A 22,945-nucleotide genomic window follows, 5' to 3' on the forward strand; every position below is an offset into this window, starting at 1 on the left:
GGTCTACAGGGGAATTGCTATTTTTACCATCTGAATCGCGACTGATACTAGCTAACGACAATCACCATTTGGATCTATACCAGCACACAATGCATGTCACAACTACAAATGAGATAAGAACTAATAAAGCAGAACTGAGCAATTAACAAATTATTCTTTTTTTTTTTTGCTTGTTTACACTGTCAAAATGGTGAGTTTAATGATTTTTCTTATTTAGGATCTTTTATACCAAAAGTGAGTTATACAAGTTTAGTTTTTGCAAGTACATTTTTGTTTCATAAAGAATTAATTTCATTAGGGAGCCAAAGCAATCAATAAGAAACAGAAGATTAGATAGGTTCTAAGACTCAATTTTTTTTTCATTGAAAACTCAGGTGCAGTTCACAAGTTTGCTAATTATCCTTCCCTGCCTACAACCCTTGGGTGTGGCTGTATATGCTTTCATATCGCACATGTGGCATCAGATAAGCCAGGCAGAAAATCTGCTCTAAGAACAGTTTTGCAACTGTTGGCTCCCGTCAAGTAAGACTATGGCAAAAAAGGTGACTAATTCTGCAACTCGCAGAGAAGATTCTGGACAAAAACACAAGACTAGTAGCATTGTCTTATTTATTAATGTAATTCAAACATTTTGCTGATAAAACTTTTGTCCATGACTATCCTAGCAACAAAATTTTACTCAAAATATTTCACTATGAAATGGTGTTGCAACTTCAGTGTAGTTTTTATGAATGGAGTGATTTTCATAAAGCAAATCTTACTCTTAAAATGGCAGATTCAGTGACCAAGTGATTTAAAAAAAAAAAAAAAAAGCTTCCCCCTCCCCATGCTAATCCATGAGACCGTTTGGATCAAACTGAGTTTTGGACCTGGGCTAGACTGAAGGGAAAGAGAGTAGCTCATTCCTAAGTACCCAGAACAGGCGAATAGGATACCCCAAACTGACACAACCAAGAAAGGCCGTGAAGAATTACATTCACCCAGCAGCTCTAGGAAGGTGTAGACTGGATGAATCTGACCGAAAGTGTGTGCTCCTTTACCACAGTGCTATTCCTCGGGTGTCCTAATTGCAGGAGCTACAAAATCAGTCCCTGTTTCTATCTTCCCCCATCTCACCTGTCGGCCTTCCTGCAGTAGCCTTGGGAGAGATCCTGAGCTTTTCGTAGTCTATGGATTTAGTTTTGCGTCACTCTTTTGATGAATGGAATATAATAACGTGCTTCTCTCTCTTAGTCCCCTAAAGTGTGTGTTTATGTCAGTTTGGGAGAGGAGATTGGGTTGTTAAAATACAGTCATGTCTTCCTATAATTCTCTGCCTTTTGCTGCAGTTTGATGACTGAGTCTCACTTTCTACTTAATTAGAACAGCGAGTTCTTCTATTTTTTCTGAGAAGCTGAAGCATGAGACCAGAGAATGCTGGGGAAGGTTCGCCACGGGGAGGTGGGAAGAAGAGCGTCTCTAGAAGCTCTAGCTCTGGGTTTCAGGCACTTCAATAAGAGACTTTCCTCCCCTGTTCCTATGTACATTCAAGGAAAATGAAAGCAAGAAGGACCCAGAGACTGCCTGGGGGAGGGGTTGGTGAATGAGGTACCAGGTAGCAGCACAGAGCTCCCCAGAGGGCCACTCCTTGAGGAGAGTCACCGGCACAAAGGGTTTCCCTCCTGCCTGTTCTTACCCATATCAGACACTTTCTGCAGAACGGGAGAGATGTTTTTCACTGGTAGGCAGGAAATGAGGCTCCTGACCCCTCTTAACATGATCATTGCAGCCCATGCCTTTCTCCCCATCTCAGAGCCATCCTAGCCTTGAGTTGGCCTTTGGAGGAAGAAGGGGGACCCCAAAGGGGAAATCCGGGCCTAGAGGGCATCCTCATGGCACCTGGGGCCCTACTTCAGACTCTGAATCTTTCTGGTGCTATCCTTTGCAGGATCACAGCCACAGTGTCCTGCCCTGGACTGAGGGGGCTTCTGACCTCCCCCTAGCAAATGACGAATGGCACAGTTTGGGGAATGGATAATTCTACCCAAAAGGAAATTCACTTTTTCTTGGATTTAAGGAAAGCTATTTTAATACAATCCCTGTGATCCACCAAGGTAAGATCTGCCCCCTTTCATTCCAGACATCCTCTAATGCCCCTGTTCTTTTTCTTCCTGTGCACCGTCCCACCCCACACCAGCCATGCACAGTCAGTCCCACAGGTTCCCTCTCATGGGCTGTGGACTAAAGGAGGCCTGACCACAGAGCCCATAAGAATAATGGGGTGCATCAGACAAAAGATGTTTGGTTTCTCTGTTCTGCTCATGTAGATCCTCATAATAAACCATAGATAAACTTCACATCCTTGAAAATGTTTTCTTTTCTTGGCTTAGGGCTGTTTTGCCCCAAAGACTCTTCTCTTTCTCTCTCTCTTCAGTGTCATCTTGAGCATTTGAGGTCTTTCCTAGCTTCCATAGAGCATCTTTTCTTGGATTCAGAGGGTCACTATTTTGGGATTTCCTCTAAACTGCTGAGATCTCTTGATTTCTGAGCTATAACCTTCCTCCCCATCACATCCCTCATCCCTCGTTCCTCATCCCTCAAGACTGGCATACGCTATGCCATATAGAGGAGCACCTGGGTGAGACACGATTTAAGAGAAAGATGCCTGGTAAAGGCTGAAAAGAGTAGAAACCACACATTACCTGGTCAGTATCATGGGGAACTGGGGGGACAGAGATACCACAGAGATGTGGTACAAAGTCCTAAGGGTCAGGGAAACAGTATCCTTTTGCCAGGCTCTACATTTGCTATATAAACTTGGACCAGTCATTTAATCCAGCGGATCTCTGCTCCCTCATCTTTTAAAGGAGAATGTTGAATCAACTAATCTCTGAAAGTTTTATTATTTTTTTTTTTTTTCATTTAGCTTCCATGGTCCTTAACCAAACACTGAGACCCAAGAATAGGTTCTTCATTCCCTCCTCTGGAGATTATTTCCAAAATCCAAAAGGAATAATACCTTCCTGGATGCTACCTGAACATGTTGTTCTGTTGCATCCAGTTCCTTTCCCTGGAGGCTATGAAGACTGTCACGGACGTGAAATGGGTACTGAAGAATGGTGTCCCTGATGTCAGGTCTCAGCTCACCCCTCCGGGGCCGTAACTGGTACTAGATTTTGATTAAAGCATCCTATTGCTTCATTCCATGAAGACAACCAAAAGCCCAAGAGCCAGGGACTAGATGAAAGAGAGCACAAGAGGATAATTTCCTTTTGGCTCTCAAAACAGGGCATGAGCGAGACCTGAACAACTAGAACAGTCTGTCAGAACGTTTTGCAGGAGCAGCAGAGGAAGGTAAGAAATTAGAAAAAGGATGAAACCATCTAGTGGCTCTTAATGCCCTCTCCCCCATGATCTCTGCTGTGAACCCACTTCCCTGTCAGACATATTTCCTCAGGCAGTGACTGTGGTTCTGGGCTCTGCAGGAGATATGACCAGCTCCAGAAACAAGGCCGAGGTACTGCGTCTCAAGAAGAAACTGACCTTGGGCACCGCCTGGGTCACTGCAGGAAGAGAAGGGGAGAACCATCAATTCCCTTCAGAGCAACAATTCCCTCTCTCTCCTTGGTCATCCTGGACTTGCATCATGACAGAAAAATTTCCCAGCCAAACAGGCAAGAAATAATTCCAATTAGCAAAGATCTCTAGGGTTGAGTGAATTCCTAGCATATTTTATTTTTGAAATGCCTGCATTAGTAGGATTTGGCCTTGAATAGGTGATTCTTCTCAGAGGCAGGAACGTGGCTAGGTAGGACCTCCAAGGGCTTAGTGGTGACCTGAAGGATTCTTGGGAACACTGGGCTGGCAGGGAACCCACTCTGCCATCAGTCACAGCCCAAAAGAGGAACCGGACAGATGCCACCTGGATATAGGGATGGACCGGCTCTGTGTGATCACAGGGGCAGAGCATCAGGACAATGGTCTTCTGAAACTAAGGAAATGGACACAAATTCTTCTGAGAAACCCTACTATTCCCAGACCTGCCTCCCAGGTTTTGGAAACTGAAAGCCTCGGTCCTGAGCCTAGTCAGAAGCTGCTGTGTATGGGGGTGTGTGGGGCATGAGTGGGCACGTGGGGGGTGTCGGGAAGGTGGAGGTGGCTTGGCCTTCTTTACCAGGTGCGGCTCTCACGCTGAGGCTGGCTATGGTGTCCCATCCAAAGGGAAGTTACCACCACAGGAAGGCATCAAGACTACAATCATAAAGAACCACGGACACGGATTTCATCCAAATTCTATGAGGAGTGAACAACAACAACAAGAACAACAAAACAAAACAAAACAAAAAACAAGAGAAGAAAGGAAAAGAAAGAAAAGAAAGAACAAAATAGCCCTTCGTGGTAAAGGGCATGCTGGGAAGGCGAGAGCCAGAGCCGCCTCCCCAGAGCATGCTGGGAGGACGGGCACCGGAGCCGCTCTCTAGAGCATGCTGGGAGACAGACACCAGCACGTCTCCAGGGACTGCACTACCCGCCACTACCACCCCTATTCCCTCACCCACCCCCAACCCGGAGACGAGAGGAGAGTCTGTCCAAAGATGACCGCTGAGTAGGGTGTGCGGTGGTTCACTGCAGGTCCCCCACACTCTGGAGGGTTGAGTCAGCAAGTGGGGGGAACAGTCAAGATGAGGAGATGGAGAAACAGAGAGGCAGGAGAAGAACGGGGGGACTGACAGAGACTGGAGGGGCCAGTGTGTTGCCGGAGGACGAGGGGAGAGTGGAGCGGAGCGCCGGGGGGCTGCTAGCCCGAGGTGTTGATGTACAGCTGGCTCTTGAGAATGTAGTCGATGACCGGCTGGGACAGGTAATCCACCACGTGGCCGTCCCCGTGCTGCAGGGCCAGCCTGGATGAGAAGACACGGGATTCAGAGGACGCCTTCCCTGACAAAGGCGGAAGGACGCGCCTGCCCACTCTCCCAGGGAAGGGGTTTGCCTGACACCCCAGTCTCTGCCTTTGCTTAGGCTCCATGAATGGTTTCCCTCTTGGGACAAAGCTCACCTGCCCCAGAATTCCTCCCCACCCTGGGGACTCCCTACCATCCTGGCTCTGCCATTTCCCAGCAGAGGGACCTTAGGCAAGTTACTTAAGCCCATCGGTTCTTCAGTTTCCTCCTCTGTAAAAATGAGGCAAATATTTGGGCCCACCTCCTTCAGCTATTAAAAGGATTTAAAAAATTGGGGCGCCTGGGTGGCTCAGTGGGTTAAAGCCTCTGCCTTCCTCAGGTCATGATCCCAGGGTTCTGGGATCGAGCCCCGCATCAGGCTCTCTGCAGGGAGCCTGCTTCCTCCTCTCTCTCTCTCTGCCTGCCTCTCTGCCTACTTGTGATCTCTGTCTGTCAAATAAATAAATAAAATATTTAAAAATAAAAAAAATAAAATAAATAAAAATAAAAATAGGGGTGCCTGGGTGGCTCAGTGGGTTAAAGCCTCTGCCTTCAGCTCGGGTCATGATCCCAGGGTCCTGGGATCGAGCCCCACATCGGGGCTCTCTGCTCTGCAGGAAGCCTGCTTCCTCCTCTCTCTCTCTCTCTGCCTGCCTCTCTGCCTACTTGTGATCTCTGTCTGTCAAATAAATAAAAAAAATCTTAAAAAAAAAATAAAAATAAAAATAAAAGGCTTAAAGGAGTCATGCAAAGCCTTTGGAATAGCCCAAGCACACAGCAGGTGTTTGAATGTGTTGACTGTTGTCTTATTCCTTCGTGTTTCTCCGCATCATGGTCTCACAAGGAATCTCCTGATGGACCACTTTTCCCTCCTGGGAGCTCTGACAGAGAAGAAGGTGACCTCCTCTGAGGCAGGGAGGAAGGAGGAAGGCACTACCAGGTACAAAAGGTTTCAGTGAGGCACTTGGTTTCTTCACAGTTGTGTGCACCAGCCTTGGCCAGGCTGCTTCCCATTCTCTGCTCATATGATGGTCTTGGGAATGTCAGGCCCCAAGGAACTATTTGTAAAAACTGTACCTACTCCTCCAGAAATACAGATTCTGAAAGGCAGTGAGCCCTGCCCTGTGAGACCCCCTCAGAGGCTGGCTCACGGCCTCTTTGGTCTGTCCTGATCTTCCAAGCAAGCCAGGTCCCTACGCGCCTCCCTGCATGGTTCACAGGGAGACTACTGGAAAAAGTGGCCTGTATTCTTGGTTCCCAAGTGCCAATCCTAACTTGATCAGAATCCCCCAGAGGGGCGCCTGGGTGGCTCAGTGGGTTAAAGCCTCTGCCTTCGGCTCAGGTCATGATCCTGGGGTGCTGGGATCGAGTCCCACATTGGGCTCTTTGCTCAGCAGGGAGCCTGCTTCCTCCTCTCTCTCTGCCTGCCTCTCTGCCTACTTGTGATCCCTGTCTGTCAAATAAATAAATAAATCTTAAAAAAAAAAAAAAGAATCCCCCAGAAAGCCAATCCCTTGGCTCATCCACCACAGATTCTGATTCAGTGGGACTGAAGGGGACACAGGAATTTGTGTGCTTGTGTAAGTTTGTGGGGTAATTTTATCACGCAGCCATGTTTGGAACCAAATCCTTCCCTTCTCCCCTCGGTGGCCCCTGTCAGTTGGGCTTTAGCTCTCGCCTCACAGTTTGATGCTCCTCTTTGAGTTGTCTACAGAATCACCTTCCAGCGAGGAAGTCCAGCAGACCTTTAAAAATGCTGGGCCCACTTGATTTCTCGGAAATACGTGACAGAGACAAGGCTCTCCATCTTTGCACCCTCTCCCGCCTTGGTTCTTGGGCCAGCGCCGCTGCTGGTCTGACGGCTCCTGAGCCTTCTAAATGCTTCTCTTCTCAGGGACTCTCCCTGGGAGATCAGCCATACTCTTAATGTAGTTTACACTTCTGTGCTCATGGCTTTCAGTTCCATTTCCACTCCCAGACCTCCATATTCATAGATCTCCCCGTTCCACCAGACGTCTCCACTTGGAGTTGGTGGCGGAGACTGTCACCTGGCCCTCAGCATCCATTCTCTGTTCTTCTGTTCAGTAATAGAACCTCCCGAGTTTAAGCTGGGCACATCAAGTCCGTTTGTTGGCCTCCCTTGAAGCAAGGTATGGCTGCACGACTGGGGCTGAGCCCGAGGGCACAGGGGGAACTGATATGTGCAACGCTGAGCCACCTTTTTAAGGACAAAGCTCCTGCCCTTTCCAGCGGCCCCAGCAGCAGCTGTGGACCCACAGATAGAAGCTTCACGTGGAAGAGGTCAGAGATTCAATCTCTTTTGACTTCAGTAAGAGGGAAATAAACACATCTTTTATTGAAACCATGACTATTGGGGCTCTTTTTGTTAGGATAGCTTAGCCTATATGCTCATTCATACAGTATTTCATAAACATCTCGAACTAAAGAGTCTCAAACTAAAAACATCCTCTTCCTCCCACGAACCAGCTAAAACCAGCTAACAACCCCCCTCCCACCCTTAAAAGAAAACGACTGAGGGGGCGTCTGGGTGGCTCAGCTGAATGTCTGACTCTTGATTTTGGCTCAGAGCCCGATCTCAGGGTTGTGAGATCGAGCCCCATGTCGGGCTCTGTGCTGGGTGTGAAGCCTGCTTCAGATTTTCTCTCTCCTGGGGCGCCTGGGGGGCTCAGTTAAGCGTCTGCCTTCGACTCAGGTCATGAGCCCAGGTCCTTGGATTAAGTCCCACATTGGACTAAGGAGCAGGGAGCCTGCTGCTCGCCCTGCTTGGGCTCTCTCTCTGACAAATAAATAAAACCTAAGGGGAAAAAAAGATTCTCTCTCTCTCTCCCTCTGTCCCCCAACTCTTAAAAAAAAAAAAAGTAAATGACTGGGGACAAATACGCGAGGTCCCCAAAGAGGGCTGAATACCAGGCAGCAGGGTCAGCAGACGTACGGGTCCTCTTGAACCGCGGAAAGTTGTATTAACGCTTGTTGGCCCATTTGACCAAGGCCCCTCTGGTTGTGCGTCAAACGTACCTGCTCTTAGTTGAGCTGACGACAGACATGGGATGGTTGATGTCATCCTTCACCACCATAATGTTGTTCTGGGGACAGAGCAGAGGAAGCAGGTTGCCCACCCCTCCCCCTTAAAGTCCTCAGGCGCCCTTCTTCCTCCTGCCCCCTCCCCTCCCCTCCCCTGCAGCAGGCCCCTCGGTGAAGGAGCAGGCCACAGAGCTAGGGCCGCGAGGAGATGAAGAACTCACTTTGTATTTGCGGAGTATTGAGGAGTGATTCATGATTCGGTCTGTGTCCGCTGCGTCCCGGGGCACCACCACGATCCCGAAGTCCCCAACGATCACCTCCATCTGCAAACACAGAGAGCGACCTTTGGTGAGACCATGCCTCCAGCTACTTAGCAGGTGGACTGGTCTGCCCTGTGGAAGGCCACACTCTGGTCCTAAGCTTGCCTGCTCAGCCCTACCAGTCAGCTCTTTCGGGTAACAACCTGTCACCGCGTCAGTGGAATGAGTGGGGACTTCGCCTGCCACCACAGAAGACGGTTCACAGATACCTCTGGACGGAAGGAACAAACGTGCTCCTGCGTGTCTGGGCGAGATCGCCAATTCCTGAGGCTCCGGCTGGTTCCACTGTGCCGAAGAACAAGAATGACACACGGTCCTCATGTGGCAGACACCCTCCCAGGTGACACGGGTCCCGCTGCCCAGCAGGTGTACCCCAGCGCCCAGCCGGCCGCCTGAGGAGGACTGGATGCTCCCCGGCTCAGCCATGTCAGAGCTGCTGGGGACTCAAGAGTGACAAAGAGCAAGGAAGGGCCTGGAACACCCGTGTGCCCACAGGCAGTGACTGGAAGAGGACTATGGGGTCACTTCTGAGATCAGCCTCTGAACCATGTTTGCTGCCCTAATCAGAAATGAAACCTTTTCATAAAGAAAAAATTATTTTTTTCTGGTTATACAGAGAGTACAAGCTTGGGAAATTCAGGGGGAAAAAAATCAATCACGATCATACAATCCAGATAAACTACTCTTAACGTGGTGCGTTCTGTCCACAGTTTCCTTCTCTACAAATAAGCATATATAACTACAAGTGGGTTACACTGAAAAAGTAACCATTTTATCTGTATTTTTTATTTAGCATTTTTTATTAGCACTTATTTAGCATTTTTGTAACAGTCTGATTATTTCATTGTACTATGATATATATATGATATATTAAACCAGTCTTATAGAATGTGTACAGTTACTTCTGATTTTTTGCAAGTATACATAACACTTTGTTGAAGATCTTTATGTATATATATATATATATATATATATATATACATATATATATATAGACATATATATATATATGTCTATATATATATATATATAGACATATATATATATATCTTTTGCCATATCTTTAACTATTTCCTTAGGATAAGAAGTAAAATAATTAGATGAAACGATATACACTGCATGGATTTCAAAGTCTTAAGGCTTATTACCAAGTTGCTTTCTGGAAACTCGTGCCAATTTTTATTTTCAAAAAGCCTGAAAGTTATGGCATTTAATAGACTTGGATCTCTCCCAGGCACATTGCTGTTTAGATCTTGCCAATTAAGGATCCCAGATGGGGAGAGAAGGGAGGGGGAGACAGGTTACTTCTAAGCGGGGAAGCTCATTGTGCAAGACCTGCTCCAGTGGCAAGGGACCCAGGTTTTTCCTCTAATAATTGCCACAAAAACAGACATTAGGGAGCACTGGGGCCCCTTCTTCTGTATCAGACAATTTCGATATGAACAGAATCCCACTTCTCAGCCTCATTCATTGATTCTGTTCGCATACGTCTGTGTGTGCTCAGGCACGTGTACACATGCCCTTGGGTGTTTCCAGCCACCTTTCCCCTACTTCTGCCACTGCTTACAACCGGGGCTAGAGCGGCAGCGGGAGCGTTGCTGTTGCCAACACAGAAAGCTGGTGGAAGGTGCCCTAGGAGGGAAGCTGCGGAGAGAAGTTGGAAGCTACGTAGAGAATATCAGAGTCCCCATCGGATCGTGTCATTTGTTAGGGACACAGCATTACAGCAGCTGTCAGTCGTGCTCGGCTGGGGCAAACCGGCGCCAAGCACTTGTCCTGGAAACCAGGAATGTCAGGGAGAGGCAGGGCCAGGCGCTGGAGGTAGACCCAGCTCCTCCCTCCACAGCTTTGAAGTATTGCGCTGGAACCCACAGCTCAGAAGGTCACCAAGGCACTGGTTCCCGAACCTGGGGGAGTATTAGAATCCCCTGAGGAGCTTTCAACACGCTCAAAGCCCAGCTCACACCCAAGAACAGTGACATGAGAATCTCTGAGAGTGGGACCCAGCAGCAATAGTTTTGTTTTTTGTTTTTTAATTTCCCAGGAGATTCCAGTATGCAACCAGCTTGAGGACCCGGGGTCTAAGCGCTGCTTAAAACTCCAGGGGAAGTGGTGGGGTGCAGAAACAGAAATGAAAAGGGAGAAGAGAGGGGGAAGTGAGAGGGGAGGGAGAAGGAGACGAGGGGAGGGAATCTATCCAAGCTGGTAGACACGAACATTCCTCAACTGCCTGTCTCGCCAGAAGACTCAAGATGCCTGGTGCACGTGGCCTCATGCAGGGTCTGCCTTTGGTTTGATTCCAAGAACTGGGCAGATGTTCCGCAAGCGATGAATGAAATACGGAGGCTAGTTAAAGGGAGCCTTCTCGTTGAAAGCATGCAAACAATGGTTCAGACTGGAGTCCGGCCTCCCCAGGGAAGTCACCCTATGGGTGACATGAGTGCGGCTGCTGCTTCCCACGCAGGAACGAATGATCTGATCATTCAATCAATAACAGTTCCAGGGGGCTCAGTGGGTGGCAAGCAGAGGGAGACCTTGCTGCCTACCTAAGATGTTTTCTTTTTCCAGAAACAGGCGACAGGCTTGCCCCCTGGGAATCGCAGATGGAGCGAGGGGGAGAGGGTCTACGGGACAAGACATAGAGCTTAACCGCATCCGAGCTGCACGTCTGCGGGAGTTTGGGTTGGGGACAGCAGATCTTTTCTGCTCCTTTGCCTAGATCCTAGGACACCGGACTTGATTTCCATGCTAGAAGGTATTTGGGTGTGGGTGTGTGTCTGGGGGTGGGGAGAGATGCCATGTGCTGGAGTTGGTAAGGCGTGCCCTTGGTCCCATAGGTATCCGTCTCACGCAGGGACTTAGCTGTCCTTCCCACTCCCCCCGAAACCCCATCTCCTGTCTTCACCTGGCCCCCAGGAGACCAGTGTCTCCTGGCTTCCTCCTATCTCAGCCTGTGCAATTTTTGCTGTCCTTGTGCTGCTTCTTTCTCATGTCCCTAACCTTGTGCCATCGGAGTCCCCCTCACCCCCCACCCTCAGTCCTTGGACCCCTGGGGTGAGCAGATTCCACGCTGAGCACGGAGCCAGACTCGGGGCTCAATGTTACGTCCCTGAGATCACGGCCTGAGCTGAAACCAAGAGTCAGAACCTTAACTGAACGAGCCATCCAGGCGCCCCTCTGTGAGACCTTAAGCCACCGATCTGTAGCAACAGAAGATGAATTCATGCCCATCACCTCCCACTTAGATCGCCCTGGTCTCCTTGTTTTTCTCTTGCCCTTTTCAGTCTATTCCCAAGAGCCAGACTGATAATATTAAAATAGATTGTGTTACTCCTGGTTCAAAAGTCTTCACTTAAATGTCACCTTCTCAGTGAGACCAAGCTATTTCAAGTTGAGGGGCCGGGCACGCAGACCCATTCGCGATCCACACCTGCACAGCCCCTGCCCCTTCCTGGGTTTTACGCTCCTCCTTAGCCTTCATGTCTGTCCAATACCTTATATATTTTCTTTGTCCAGCCTGACTTTTGTCTGTTTCTCTCTCTGCTATAAAGGTAACCTCCATGAAGGCAGGGAGCTTTGTGTGTTTTGTTCACCACTCTGTCCCCAGGGGACAAGGACCTGGTGGCTCATACATGCTTAATCGGTGCTGTTGACAAAGGAGATCCCTTCCGAGTCTCATCTGGCAGCTGTCGTTGAGGCATTAGCTGATACACTCTCCCTGTCTCGGGACCTGGCGACGAGCCCACAGGACCTCATGGGAGCTCTGGGAGGCCCAAAGACCTTACTCAAAAGATAGACTCTCAGGTCCCATGACGAGTAAGGGGGAAGCTTCCTTTGGCAGGTTCCCAGATTTGATCCAATTGGTGAGTGGAAGCACCTGGGGCAACTTTAAAACCAGCCACAAAAGGAGAGCCCCCAGGCCTCCCCCCGAGGGATTTTGATCCGACATGTCTAGGATGGGCTGGAGCCTCTCTCTTTACAAAGCTCCCTAATCCTTCTGCTGGGCACCAGCCTCTGGGGAATTGTTGCTTTCAATCACATGGGCAGTTGCCTAAGCTGCTAATTCTCTGGCTTGGTTTGGGATGAGGTCAAAATGAGATACTCGTAAGACAAGCCCCTTGGAGGATTCCAGCAAAAACAAGGACAAGGATGTCACCCTGTGCCCTGGGGAGTGGGGGGGTAGGGCACCGGGATGGACATGTGACCCATGTGACCCCGGGGAATAGGGCGTTGGGGTGGACATGTGACCCCGGGAAACAGAGGGTTACTCAGGCTCTCCCTGCCCATAGAGCCTGCAGGAGTGCACCCAGGCCCCTGGGACAGAGCTGTTATTCCGGCATGAGGGGGCCCTCCTCTCCTGCGTGTTCATGAAGAGTTCTCCGCAGGTCCTGCCTCAGAGGTGGGGAGGTAGGTGAGTAGCCAAGGTAGCAAAGCTGTTCCACTTGGTAAGTCCTTTTCCTGATGCTGACCAATATGAACCCATACTGCTCTGCCACAATTAGCGAGATCAGAGTAGAGTTCCCCAACCCCTGCCCCCGCCGCTGCCCAGCATACACTGGCCCTCTCAGTTGAGCTCTGGCAGGTCATGCCTGGGGTGGGGGTCTGTGACATTCATCCTGTTTCAGCTTCCTGCTCACAGGCACCGTGTTTTGATCATATCTTTTCATCCTCTGGTCAAAAGCTCCCCAGGGGAGGCAGGGGTGGGGATGGGAAGAGGAAGAGGGAGGCGGTGGACTCTGCTTCCCCAAATGTGGGGAATCTGAAGGAAGGATATGAGACATGTTGAGGGAGGAAGCAAACTGGCCTTGAGAGAGAGAACACTCATGAGGACCCAGGCGGCAGATCTGGAGGGAACAGGAAGTTATCACCATCTTTCCAGGAGGCTGAATTTCAAGAACTGCACTGTGGGACTTGCAGGATGCTCAGGGCTGGGGATGTCCTGTGCTCTTAGCCAGGTACTTTCCTGGGCACCAGGGACAGAGGGTTGAGCAAGACAGACGCGCTTCCTCTCTTGGATCAATCACTACCCAGGAGGAGGCATTAAACAAATGATTACTTCAAGTGTGTCTGCTGCTATGAAGGGTAAGGGCAGGTTACTATTAAGTAGCTGATACCTTGTTGTGGCTAATGCCTTATACGTAACTGATAAAAGTTTGGGCCACATCTCATGGTGTACTTAAACTCTCTGATGGGCTAAGCTCTTCCAACCAAGGAGGAGATACTCTTTCATCCCACAAACTCTCACGTCGTGTATATGGCAAATGGGGCACTCTCCTGGTGCTACCAAATAAGACAGGCAAACCTAGTGTACTCGTAGCGCTTACCTGCCAGGAGGGAGAGACCATAAACCAAAGTGTAAATAAGAATGCATGTGGGGGGCATCTGGGTGGCTCAGTGGGTTAAGCCTCTGCCTTCAGCTCAGGTCATGATCCCAGGGCCCTGGAATCGAGCCCCGCATCGGGCTCTCTCCTTGGCAGGGAGCCTGCTTCCCTTCCTCTCTCTGCCTGCCTCTCTGCCTACTTGTGATCTCTGTCTGTTGAATAAATAAATAAAATCTTTAAAAAAAAAAAAAGAATGCATGTGGTGGAATTAAGTACAATATTGAATATAAAGCACAATGACCTTCAAGTTGAAACCAAAATGACAAGAAGGGGCCAGGCACAGGGATATCTGGGGTAAGAGCACTCCTAGTTAGGGCACAGCTAGTACAAAGGCCCTGAGGTAGGAAAAACTATTAAAAAACAGAACAGAACAGAACAAAATAGGTAGGACTGAAGCACAGAGAAGTAGGAAAAATGGACGAGGACCGGCTCAAAGATGGGGTTCATTCCAGTTGCGAACGGAAGTCATTAGAGTGTTTTAAACAGAAGGTCTGACTTCCATTGACGGCAGGATCCAATATACACTGATTTACCCAGGCGAGCCTAAGTGGTTAGATCTTCTGTAAGATCATTCTGAAATCGGGATTCAGGATCCTGACCATGTCCCCCCGACCGTGCTCTCTTCTCCAGATGAGGATGTTCGGGAATGGACAAGGGACTATCAGTAAGGAGGGAAACAAACAGGTATTAAGCCATCTGTTATGTGCCAAGCACAGTACTGGGAGCTTTCCTGATTATCACACTTAACCCTTACGACAGTGGTCTTCTGAGATAATGGGCCTCAGTCCTCCCTTCACAGATGGGGAAATCAAGACTCAGTGAGTCAGACTAGCTAGTTAGGGATTTGAACCCACTCTGGTCTGCTTCAAAGATTCTTTCTGCCACATCAAACCCCTTCGAGATCTGTTTCTTCAGATTCACATTTTAGTGACTTGAAACTTTTTTGGTTTGAAAGTATTTTCTTTTTTCTCTAGGTTTATCATGGGCTTCCTCCGTTCATTACTCCACATCGCCCCCTGGAGGATATAATTTTGTCCATGTCCAGCTGGGTTGCAAAACGTGCGAGGAAAGGTGTCCAGCCTGAGCCACACAGTGGGTTAGGGGCTTCTGAAATATGCCCCACGCATTTCAGCAAAAAATCCCCCACCCTTGTTCTGGCTCTGTCCCTTTCTGGAGGGAAAGCAAGGCAAGAGGTTAGTATGACCAGCATTGAGAAAGTGGGAAGGCATTTCCAGAATGGCTCTCGTAATTGCAAATAAATGATCCTTCAAAGGGGTTTCCCAGAGGAAATTACCCCCATTCCCATTTCCAGTTTGGGGGGTGTGGGAAGGCAAGAGATTCCAGACTCAGACAAAAGCTTGAAAACCAAACCAACAGTATCTTTCACATGAGAACCAGAATCTTCCATGATAGGAGTTGAGCCTCCCCTAGAGCCTGTAAATTCGACATTGGTTTTATCAGTGTGGGGGCCTAATCCCCTGGGGTGGAAGTGTCCACTGGGTTTCCTGGCTGGGGCTGGACTGTCTGATAAAAACCATCTGAGCCTGAAAGACCAAATGTTTGTCTTTGCTCTATGAGCCCTGGAGCCCTGGGATTTCTTCTGGAGTGGCTAGTGCCCCAGGCTCTTCCTTTGTTTATTTTCTTTGGTGGTTTTCCCATAGCTGGTAGATGTAGGAAGCAGTTAGCCCATGGCTGGTTGGTTGGAAAGATGTAGGGTACAGCCAATTAGAGCCAGCCTGTGGAATGCTGGGTTTCAAGAAGTACAAAAAGAAAGGAAAAGAAAACACAATTTCCTTACCCGCCCATCTCTGGTGCCTCCTGTTCTGCCTTTAGATTTTCATTCCTTTGGGTTAATTATTGCCCCTTGCTCATTTGAAATGCAAATACCATTTGAAAGCAGCTAATACATTTAATCATTAAACTGGATGACTCTGCCTGTTTGCTGAAAAGTCAAAAGGTTCTCAAATAAAGACCAAGATAAACTATCTACTTCCACCAGCCAGAACCATCTCCGCAGAACCTCTTACTCCCACCATTCCATCTTTCAAAGTCTTCTCTGGAACCGAAAAGCCCATCTTTCCATCCACTTACCCCAACCCTGCCCATTACTCAAAGCCCAGCTCAAGAGCTCCCCTCTTGCAACCTGCTATCAAATATATAAATTTCTCATTCTTCTCACTGTCTTTTATGGATGAGATCTGAAGACTTGTGCCACCTCCACTTTCCCAGGAGTGTGCTAGGGGTTCACTGAGCTAATCCTCGAGCAACATCTAAGTCTTTACTGTCTCTCTCCCCCACTAGAAAGCAAAGTGCACACAGTGGGAAGCTTTGTCTGTTTTGTTCTCCCTGCTCAGTCAGCTCTACAGCAATGTCTCGCACTTGGTAGGTAGTCAACAAATATTTTAAAACCAATAGATGAATAACAGGCAACATTTTTGAGCGCTTATTAGTTTCAGAAACTCTTCTAAACCTTCCACAATTTTATCTGATGCACTATAAAAAACTAATATTAAAGAAAAGATATTTTTAGATTGCAAATGCCTTAAGGACAAACAACGTGCTTATATTCATCCTGGGCTCGAAAACTCAGCAAGTATTAGCTGAAAGATTGACTGAAGGAAAGAATGCTGGAATCAGAATTAATTTGCAAGACTGCCTTCCATTATAATATGATGGACAAAGCTAGCTGACAGTGTAAGAGCCCTAGACCACTGATTTTATCCGTGGGAGGGGAGTGAGTGGAATAGCTTCTGGCTTCAGCAATGTGTGTCCATGGCCGACCCTTTCTCTTCTGGCCTTGGCTTCCCACAGAGATACCTGCTTCGGTGCTGGTGCCAGGATGCCGCACAGCAAAGATCAGGTCCCCTAGGGGAGACCAACTCTAATAAAAACCCAGAGATAGTAAGGGCTGGCCCCTCTCCCCCAACCCCAGTTGCTGATCTCCAAGGCTAGCCCAGAAGCCTGGGTCTTGATTGCTCTCAGGAATCAAGAATGAAAAAACCAACTGCTTGACCACACAAGCAGCTCTTTTGTATCCCCTGGAGAGAATCTTGATGAATATGTATGGAATTTTCTCCCCCTGGAATGTAAGGGGAAGGGTGTGTCATTGGTCAGAGGAGGTCAGAATTCATCATGGGCTAATGGATCTTTGTGCCTAATAGGAAATGCCCAAGGGATGAGTTAGGAGGTGGGGTTGTTCCTTTGGCTGTGGTGTGAGACTTCTGGATGGAGAGCACTGCTTCAGGAGTCCCGACTACAAGACCTAGATGGACTCTGGGGAATTTGTGACCCTGCTGGAGAAAGGGACAGACCAACTCAGCTGCTTCCCAGCCCGCTTTGAGCTTTCTCTACAGAAGGGTGGAGAGACTCCTATTTCTCTCCAGACCTGTCTGAACTAGTATGGCTTTTCTCCTGCCGTCAGAATCCTCAGGATTCTGAAGAACATGGGAGGCTGGGGTGCAGGTCCAGGGGGTGTGACCTTCCCAAGGAGCTTTGCTCTTCTCCCCACCTCCTGTCCCCAGTCTCAGGCAGATGCAGGGGTTTGGGCTCATGGTCACTAAACAGAGGTCTGTGGCCAACAATTATCCCGTGGGCCATCAGGTAATGAAGAAATCTGGGATAGAAATAGGTCTCATATACCTCACCCCTGGTAATCTCATGGTCAGGAACTGAAAACCCTAAAATGGAACCTTTCCAGGCAAACTCCAGATGGTAGAATTTTCTGGTAGGATAAGCAGGACTTACCCTGTACCTAGTCTTTAAAGTCCAACCTTCCTTTTCCAGACCCTGAGATCCACCATCCCCCAACAAGCACAGTGGAATCATCTGCCCAGTCACTAACTAGTTGTCCGCTCCCTACATCCCCCTCTGCTCAGCCCAAACCTATTTCTAGCAGAGAACCAGACCCTTCACCAGACCCTGCTCTCTAATTTGCAGGACAGGAACGATGCAGTCAGTGGCTTTGAACTCACTGAAGAGATTTCACTAGATGTTTACGATGAGAGAAAATAGGAAAGACACCTTTTGAAAAGAAAGAAGAGGTTCCATGTTCTCTGCCTCCCTCCCCCCACCTTATCCCCCCTCCACACACACACACAACTTCCACACTAGGAGGAAGCTAGAGATCGGTGAAAACCACCCCTCTCCTCCCACCCAGGCAGCACCTTAGGGGCAAAACCTCAGAAGAAGACGAGTCCTGGTGATCATGGGTGGGTGGGGCCCAGCGCTGGGCTTCCAGACTTGGCCAGGGGCCCAGCAACACCCCACCACCTCCAAGTGACCACGAATGTCCAGACAGAGACGGCATCTGTGGGGACCCCAATGAACTGATGTTCACGTTCAGGGCCCACAGAAGCCTTCCAGGTTCTGCTAGTCGGTAATACAATAATTGAGACTAACTTAGCGTCAGCCCTGTGGAATAGATTTGGACTTGAATTTTAATTTGATTTAAATAAATCAAAGGTGATATTTCTAGCACACCTCTTTTGTGGGTTGAGATTCACACTCGTTGTGTAAGGAAAGAGATCCTTGATTTTTTTTTTTCCCCCTCTACCTCAGGTGCCATGATTCTAAGGACCCCACAGATTGGCTGTGGGTTAAATCAGGGGCCAGAGCAACTGACTGAGTGGGGATGGGGCAGCAGAGCCCTACCTAGATTTCGGAGAGCCTTTTGGAGTGAGCTTTGAGCCTCTGCTTTACCCAAACCCCTGCTGCCTGTGCTGGGAACTGGAATTCTTACCCCCAGACAGGAGAGTCTGGCCCCCTTGGCGTGCTCCCTGGAGGAGCCAGGCTGGGCACTCTGGGTCTTCAGAGTAACCAACCAAGGGGGAGCACCAATGAGGGTCTCGCTCTCCCTTCACTGTCACAGTCCCAGTAAATCAACAGCTATTGGTTGCTCTAATTTTTTGTCTTAACTTGTGCTGTTATTTCAACACCAGAGCCCAACAGGAAGAGGAGAAACCCGGGGCTCCTCTTCTTGGTCTTCAAAGGTCAGATCTGACAACAGCAAGAGCGGCCATTTTGGCGAGAAGGTGGAGGACCTGAGGTCGGCAATCTAACCGGGAGGAACAGAGAGGGACTGGCCGTGATTCCAGGGCCCCAAATGCTCTAAGTTTCAGGCTCCAGAGAGCCTGGGTGGGCCCCTGAGAGGGGGCTCTAGGGATTCCCTGCTCCTGTGAGTGGTCCTCCAGGCGGCCGCCCCAGGGGCTGACTTCATCCCTCCTGGACTGTCTGGGCCTGTGAGTGGGATGTGTCCCCTCCCCGCCTCCAGCTGCCCCCATCCCCGATTTGCCTAGATTCTTGAAAGAGCTCTGCCAAGATCTGGTACACAACTTTGGCCTTCTTACTGTTTACTTTCACAGCACCGTGTGAAGTAGAGAGGCAAGTAAAGGTTAATTAAACCCTTTCATCCAGAACTGAAAGGAGGTTTAGAATTTCACCTGCAAGAAATGGTCCAGGGGTGGAGGTGAAAGGCCTACACAGCATAATTCACCTCTCGGGAACTCTCCCTCCCCTCCTGGTCCTCCCACAGCATGTTAGCACTCACGCCCTTCACCTAGAATATCTGTGTGTATGTCTATGAGTCTGTTTAGGTAAATTCGCTTATGAACGTTTGTTGTATGTAACTGTGTGTCGGGTACTAGACTGGGCACTTCATATACACCATCTCATTTAATTTCCCCCAAATCCTATGAGGTAGGCACTATTATTACACCCATTTTAGAGATGGGATAAACTGAGGCTCAAAATAGCTTTTGTCATGAGCTGTGTTCGAATAGAGCTGGAATCTGGAATCTGATCCTGAAGGTTCTCTCTCTCTCCAGAAACGTACATACATGTACCTAAAAAAATTTCCTATGTACATGTCTTGCCACCTGATATTTGGGGGAACAGACTGTATTGCCTATTTTTGTAAATGTCAGAATGTGATAGATAACATGCTATAGATTTTTAAAAGCACAACCAAGTTGTACTACGTGATGTTAACAAACTTGTGATAATATTTTGCGATATATACAGATCTCAAATTATTGCAATGTACACCTTAAACGAATACCATGTTACACATCAATTATATCTCAATAAACTGAGGCCCAGACCGTTGATGATTTGTTTGGGGTCTCACAGCAAGTTAATAAAAAAAAGTACTAGGTCTGGAATTACTGCCTTGAGAACCCAACTTGCATAGGGCTGTGGAACTGGGGCGGTGGGTGGGGGGGCCTGGGTGGCTCAGTTGGTTAAGCGTCTGCCTTTGGCTGGTGTCATGATCCCAGGGGCCTGAGATAGAGCCCGCATCAGGCTCCCCGCTCAGCAGGGGGTCTGCTTCTTTCTCTGCCTCTCTCTTGCTCACTCTTTTGCTCAAATAAATAAAAATCTTGTGGGGGAGCTATGGAATTGGGAACTAGCAATGGCTCAGGCTATGCAATGAATGAATTAATGAAAGAGCAAGAATGAACTTACAGACCAAGGGTGAGTAACTTGTGAATGAGCTGGTTTAAGACCACCCCCCCCCAGATGTGGCAACAAAAGATGTCCGCCCAGCTTCTACGTGGTGTAAGTCTAACTTCCTGTTTCTATCCCCAGTCAATTGCTGGACGGATTCTACTGACCTTCTGCCACGAATGCCTCCCCCCCTGACCCCTTTTTTCTTGTTGAGGGAATTCTAGGGTGGTATTTATTACCTCTTCAAAAGGAATCAAAGGAAAACAAACCACAATCTCAAAAGGCCGCTGGGTTTTTTCTTAATCCCTCCCTCCCCTACCCACTGCCTCTGCCCCACACAATCATTCCAAGAACTACTCGGAGAAGGTATCCTCTGACTCAGATTGCTTTCTTCCCTGGGGCCTTCCAGGAGCAAGCCCAAGGGGGAGTGAGTATAAAACTGCAGTCAAAGCCAAAGTTTGGGATCGGTGAGAATTTCTTCCATAATCACGGGGAATGGATTGTCCTCTTGGGAGCTCACAGGATATGGGCCCCTTGGGTTGGGGAGGGGAGGCAGTGGGGGGAGGGGAGAGCAGAGGCCAAACCCAGGTGCCCTCTCCCCATCCTTCCCACGGCACCTGTGTGCGGTGCTGTAGGAGCCTTGCTACTCACATCCGCCTCGTTCCAGAGCCCCGGGATGCAGAAGGATTCCAGCAGGTCACTGCCACACAGCAGCAAGATCCGCAGCTCTGGGGAGGGGGACAGAGTTGGCACAGGGGTGAGTGGAGACCTGGAAAACATTCAACTCTCAGCCTCGCCCCTGATAAATACAGAAGCCACCCATTCCCGGGGCCTCTGGCACCCAGCTCTGCCAGGCTTCCCTGCACCGTGGTGTGCGCAGTGTAGACAACTTTGCCTGGCTGGGTCATCTACAGACCACTCTTATCCCCCTGTGGGAGGACTTTCTCATGCAGGACAGGGCAGGTCTTGGTTTGCCTGGTACTGAGGGTTTCCTGGGACAGAGGTCATTCCCTGCTAAGCCGGGAGGGCTGCTCATCCCAAGAGAGATGGAGCCGGCCATGTGGCTTGTCTAAGGTCTGTAGGGCTCTCTCTCCTGCTCCATATCAAGGTCAAGTGCTAACAGAGCTCGGCTCCTCTGCTGCCGTGCATTATCCAGGCTTTGTTCTTTATCACAAATGCGGACATGATGAAGGGTCTGGGGGGACACAGAGTGTCCCCATGCAGTCACTGAGTTCATTGGATGTCCTTTCTTTACCAGGCCACTGTCCTCAGCAAGGAGCCTGAGCAGCGGAGTTGAGCTCACCCCGCCCCCCTCCCAGGTGCATGTCCTGCTTGTCCTTTGTTTTCCTTCCCTCCCAAAGCCCAGTCTGCATCATCCCAGAGAAGCCCCTTCAAAAAGGACTGACCGACTTACTAAACCGGAGCAGTGGGGGGAAAAAAGGATCCTGGGATTCTCCAAACCACAGGGGGAGGGACACCTGCCAGGTGTGGAGCATCTGGTTCCCAGGCATCTTGGGCCCTCCAGTGAGAGGCTGTGGCTGTGGCTTTGGGCATCTTTTCCAAAATGGGAGGGATGGCCCTGCCCCGAGACCACTTCCAGAGACCACTGCCACCCTGCACCGAGGCTGAGAGGTAGCCGTTAGGTAGGCCTGCCTGAGATGCCACAGTTCGCTTGGGGAACCTGACCAGGATTCAGACGGTGACCTTGTAACCTTGCTGTGGAACTCTCCAGATGGTTCAGAAAAGGAAGGCAACTGGGCTGACGTTAGTGTCAGTATCTGTCCCACCCGTGGCCCATCCTCAGGGAGCCCCGTGGAGCCCTGGGTCCTTTGCTCCTAAATATTCCTGCAGCATCTCCTCTCCCCATGCCATTCTGTAGCCCAAAGATCTGCTCAGGGGCAGGGACCTTAATTTATCTTTCTAGCCCCTGGGCCTAGCAGAATGACCTGCGCACAGTAGGTGCTCGGGACATACTGAGTACGTGAACAACAGACAAGGTGCCTGCAGAGGCCATGCAGGCAAGCAGTCTAAGAGCCTTCTAGGCCATCTGAGATGGCTCTGCTGGGGCCATCATGGCCTTTGTGTTTGCAGTCTGGGGGTCCTGGGGGAAGTGGTGTCTCCCTCCTTCCAAGTCATGCCATGGGACTTCTGGCCCAACTCCCCATGTGCGGGAAGGAACCAATCTCCCTATGGCTGAGAGGAGCCACACTGGGCTCCCTCCTGGGATCCTACGGCTCCCCACCTCCCACCTGGAACCACCCAGGGTTCCAAGTGTCCTCGTTCTGTGGAAAGAGATTGCCTGTAACTCTGTACTGTAACTCAGATTGCCTAAAATTTCGGTAGGTGCCACCATCCAGAGGCTGTGCTGGCCCTTGGATTTCTCTGTGTCGGCAAACCCAGAGGGCAGCTACGGCTCCTGAATTTGACAGTGCCTGGAGACATCTCTGGGTGCTAAGACCAGGGAGAGGGCACGTGCTCCTGGCATCTGGTGCTCGGAGGACAGGAATGCTGGGGGACATCCTACAAGACACATGGCAGCCCCCAAGACACAGAATTGTTTATTTCCAAATGTCAATAGCCCACAGTTGAGAAAGCCTGCTCGATAGCCATGAAAATAACTCTTTTCTATTCCTGAGTCAGGAACTCCCTTTCCCACTTGAATAAAGTGGGTTGTTTTTTTTTTAAGCCAAAGCGCAGAAAGTTAAAAAGTGGGGTGTCCACCTTTTCTTACAGGACCAGAACTGACACATTTGTCACAGCCCAGAGGCCCTAGCAGAGCCTGGGATCCCACGCATGGCCGCTGGAGGGCAGCAGCGATCTCTCCTGGTTTGTTGCAGGAGAC

The 22,945-nt window shown here is 49.4% G+C and overlaps 1 protein-coding gene across 3 annotated transcripts in view; it reads right to left on the reverse strand.

Moving 5' to 3' along the window:
• Window positions 1-824: 824 nt before the first annotated feature.
• LOC111150726 (nicotinamide nucleotide adenylyltransferase 2) overlaps window positions 825-22,945 on the reverse strand; it is a 192,718-nt gene continuing 170,597 nt past the window's right edge. For all 3 annotated transcript variants that reach the window (XM_022508290.1, XM_022508288.1, XM_022508291.1), the window contains 4 exons: window positions 20,755-20,831; window positions 8,183-8,284; window positions 7,956-8,023; window positions 825-4,880 (listed from right to left, as the gene is read on the reverse strand). In XM_022508290.1, the coding sequence (XP_022363998.1) occupies window positions 4,778-4,880; window positions 7,956-8,023; window positions 8,183-8,284; window positions 20,755-20,831 (350 nt within the window). In that variant the 3' untranslated portion in view covers window positions 825-4,777. The remainder of the gene's footprint in view (window positions 4,881-7,955; window positions 8,024-8,182; window positions 8,285-20,754; window positions 20,832-22,945) is intronic.

The sequence above is a fragment of the Enhydra lutris genome, unplaced genomic scaffold (assembly GCF_002288905.1).
Source record: "Enhydra lutris kenyoni isolate GAN:26980312 unplaced genomic scaffold, ASM228890v2 scaffoldscaffold24, whole genome shotgun sequence".
Lineage (NCBI taxonomy): Eukaryota > Metazoa > Chordata > Mammalia > Carnivora > Mustelidae > Enhydra > Enhydra lutris.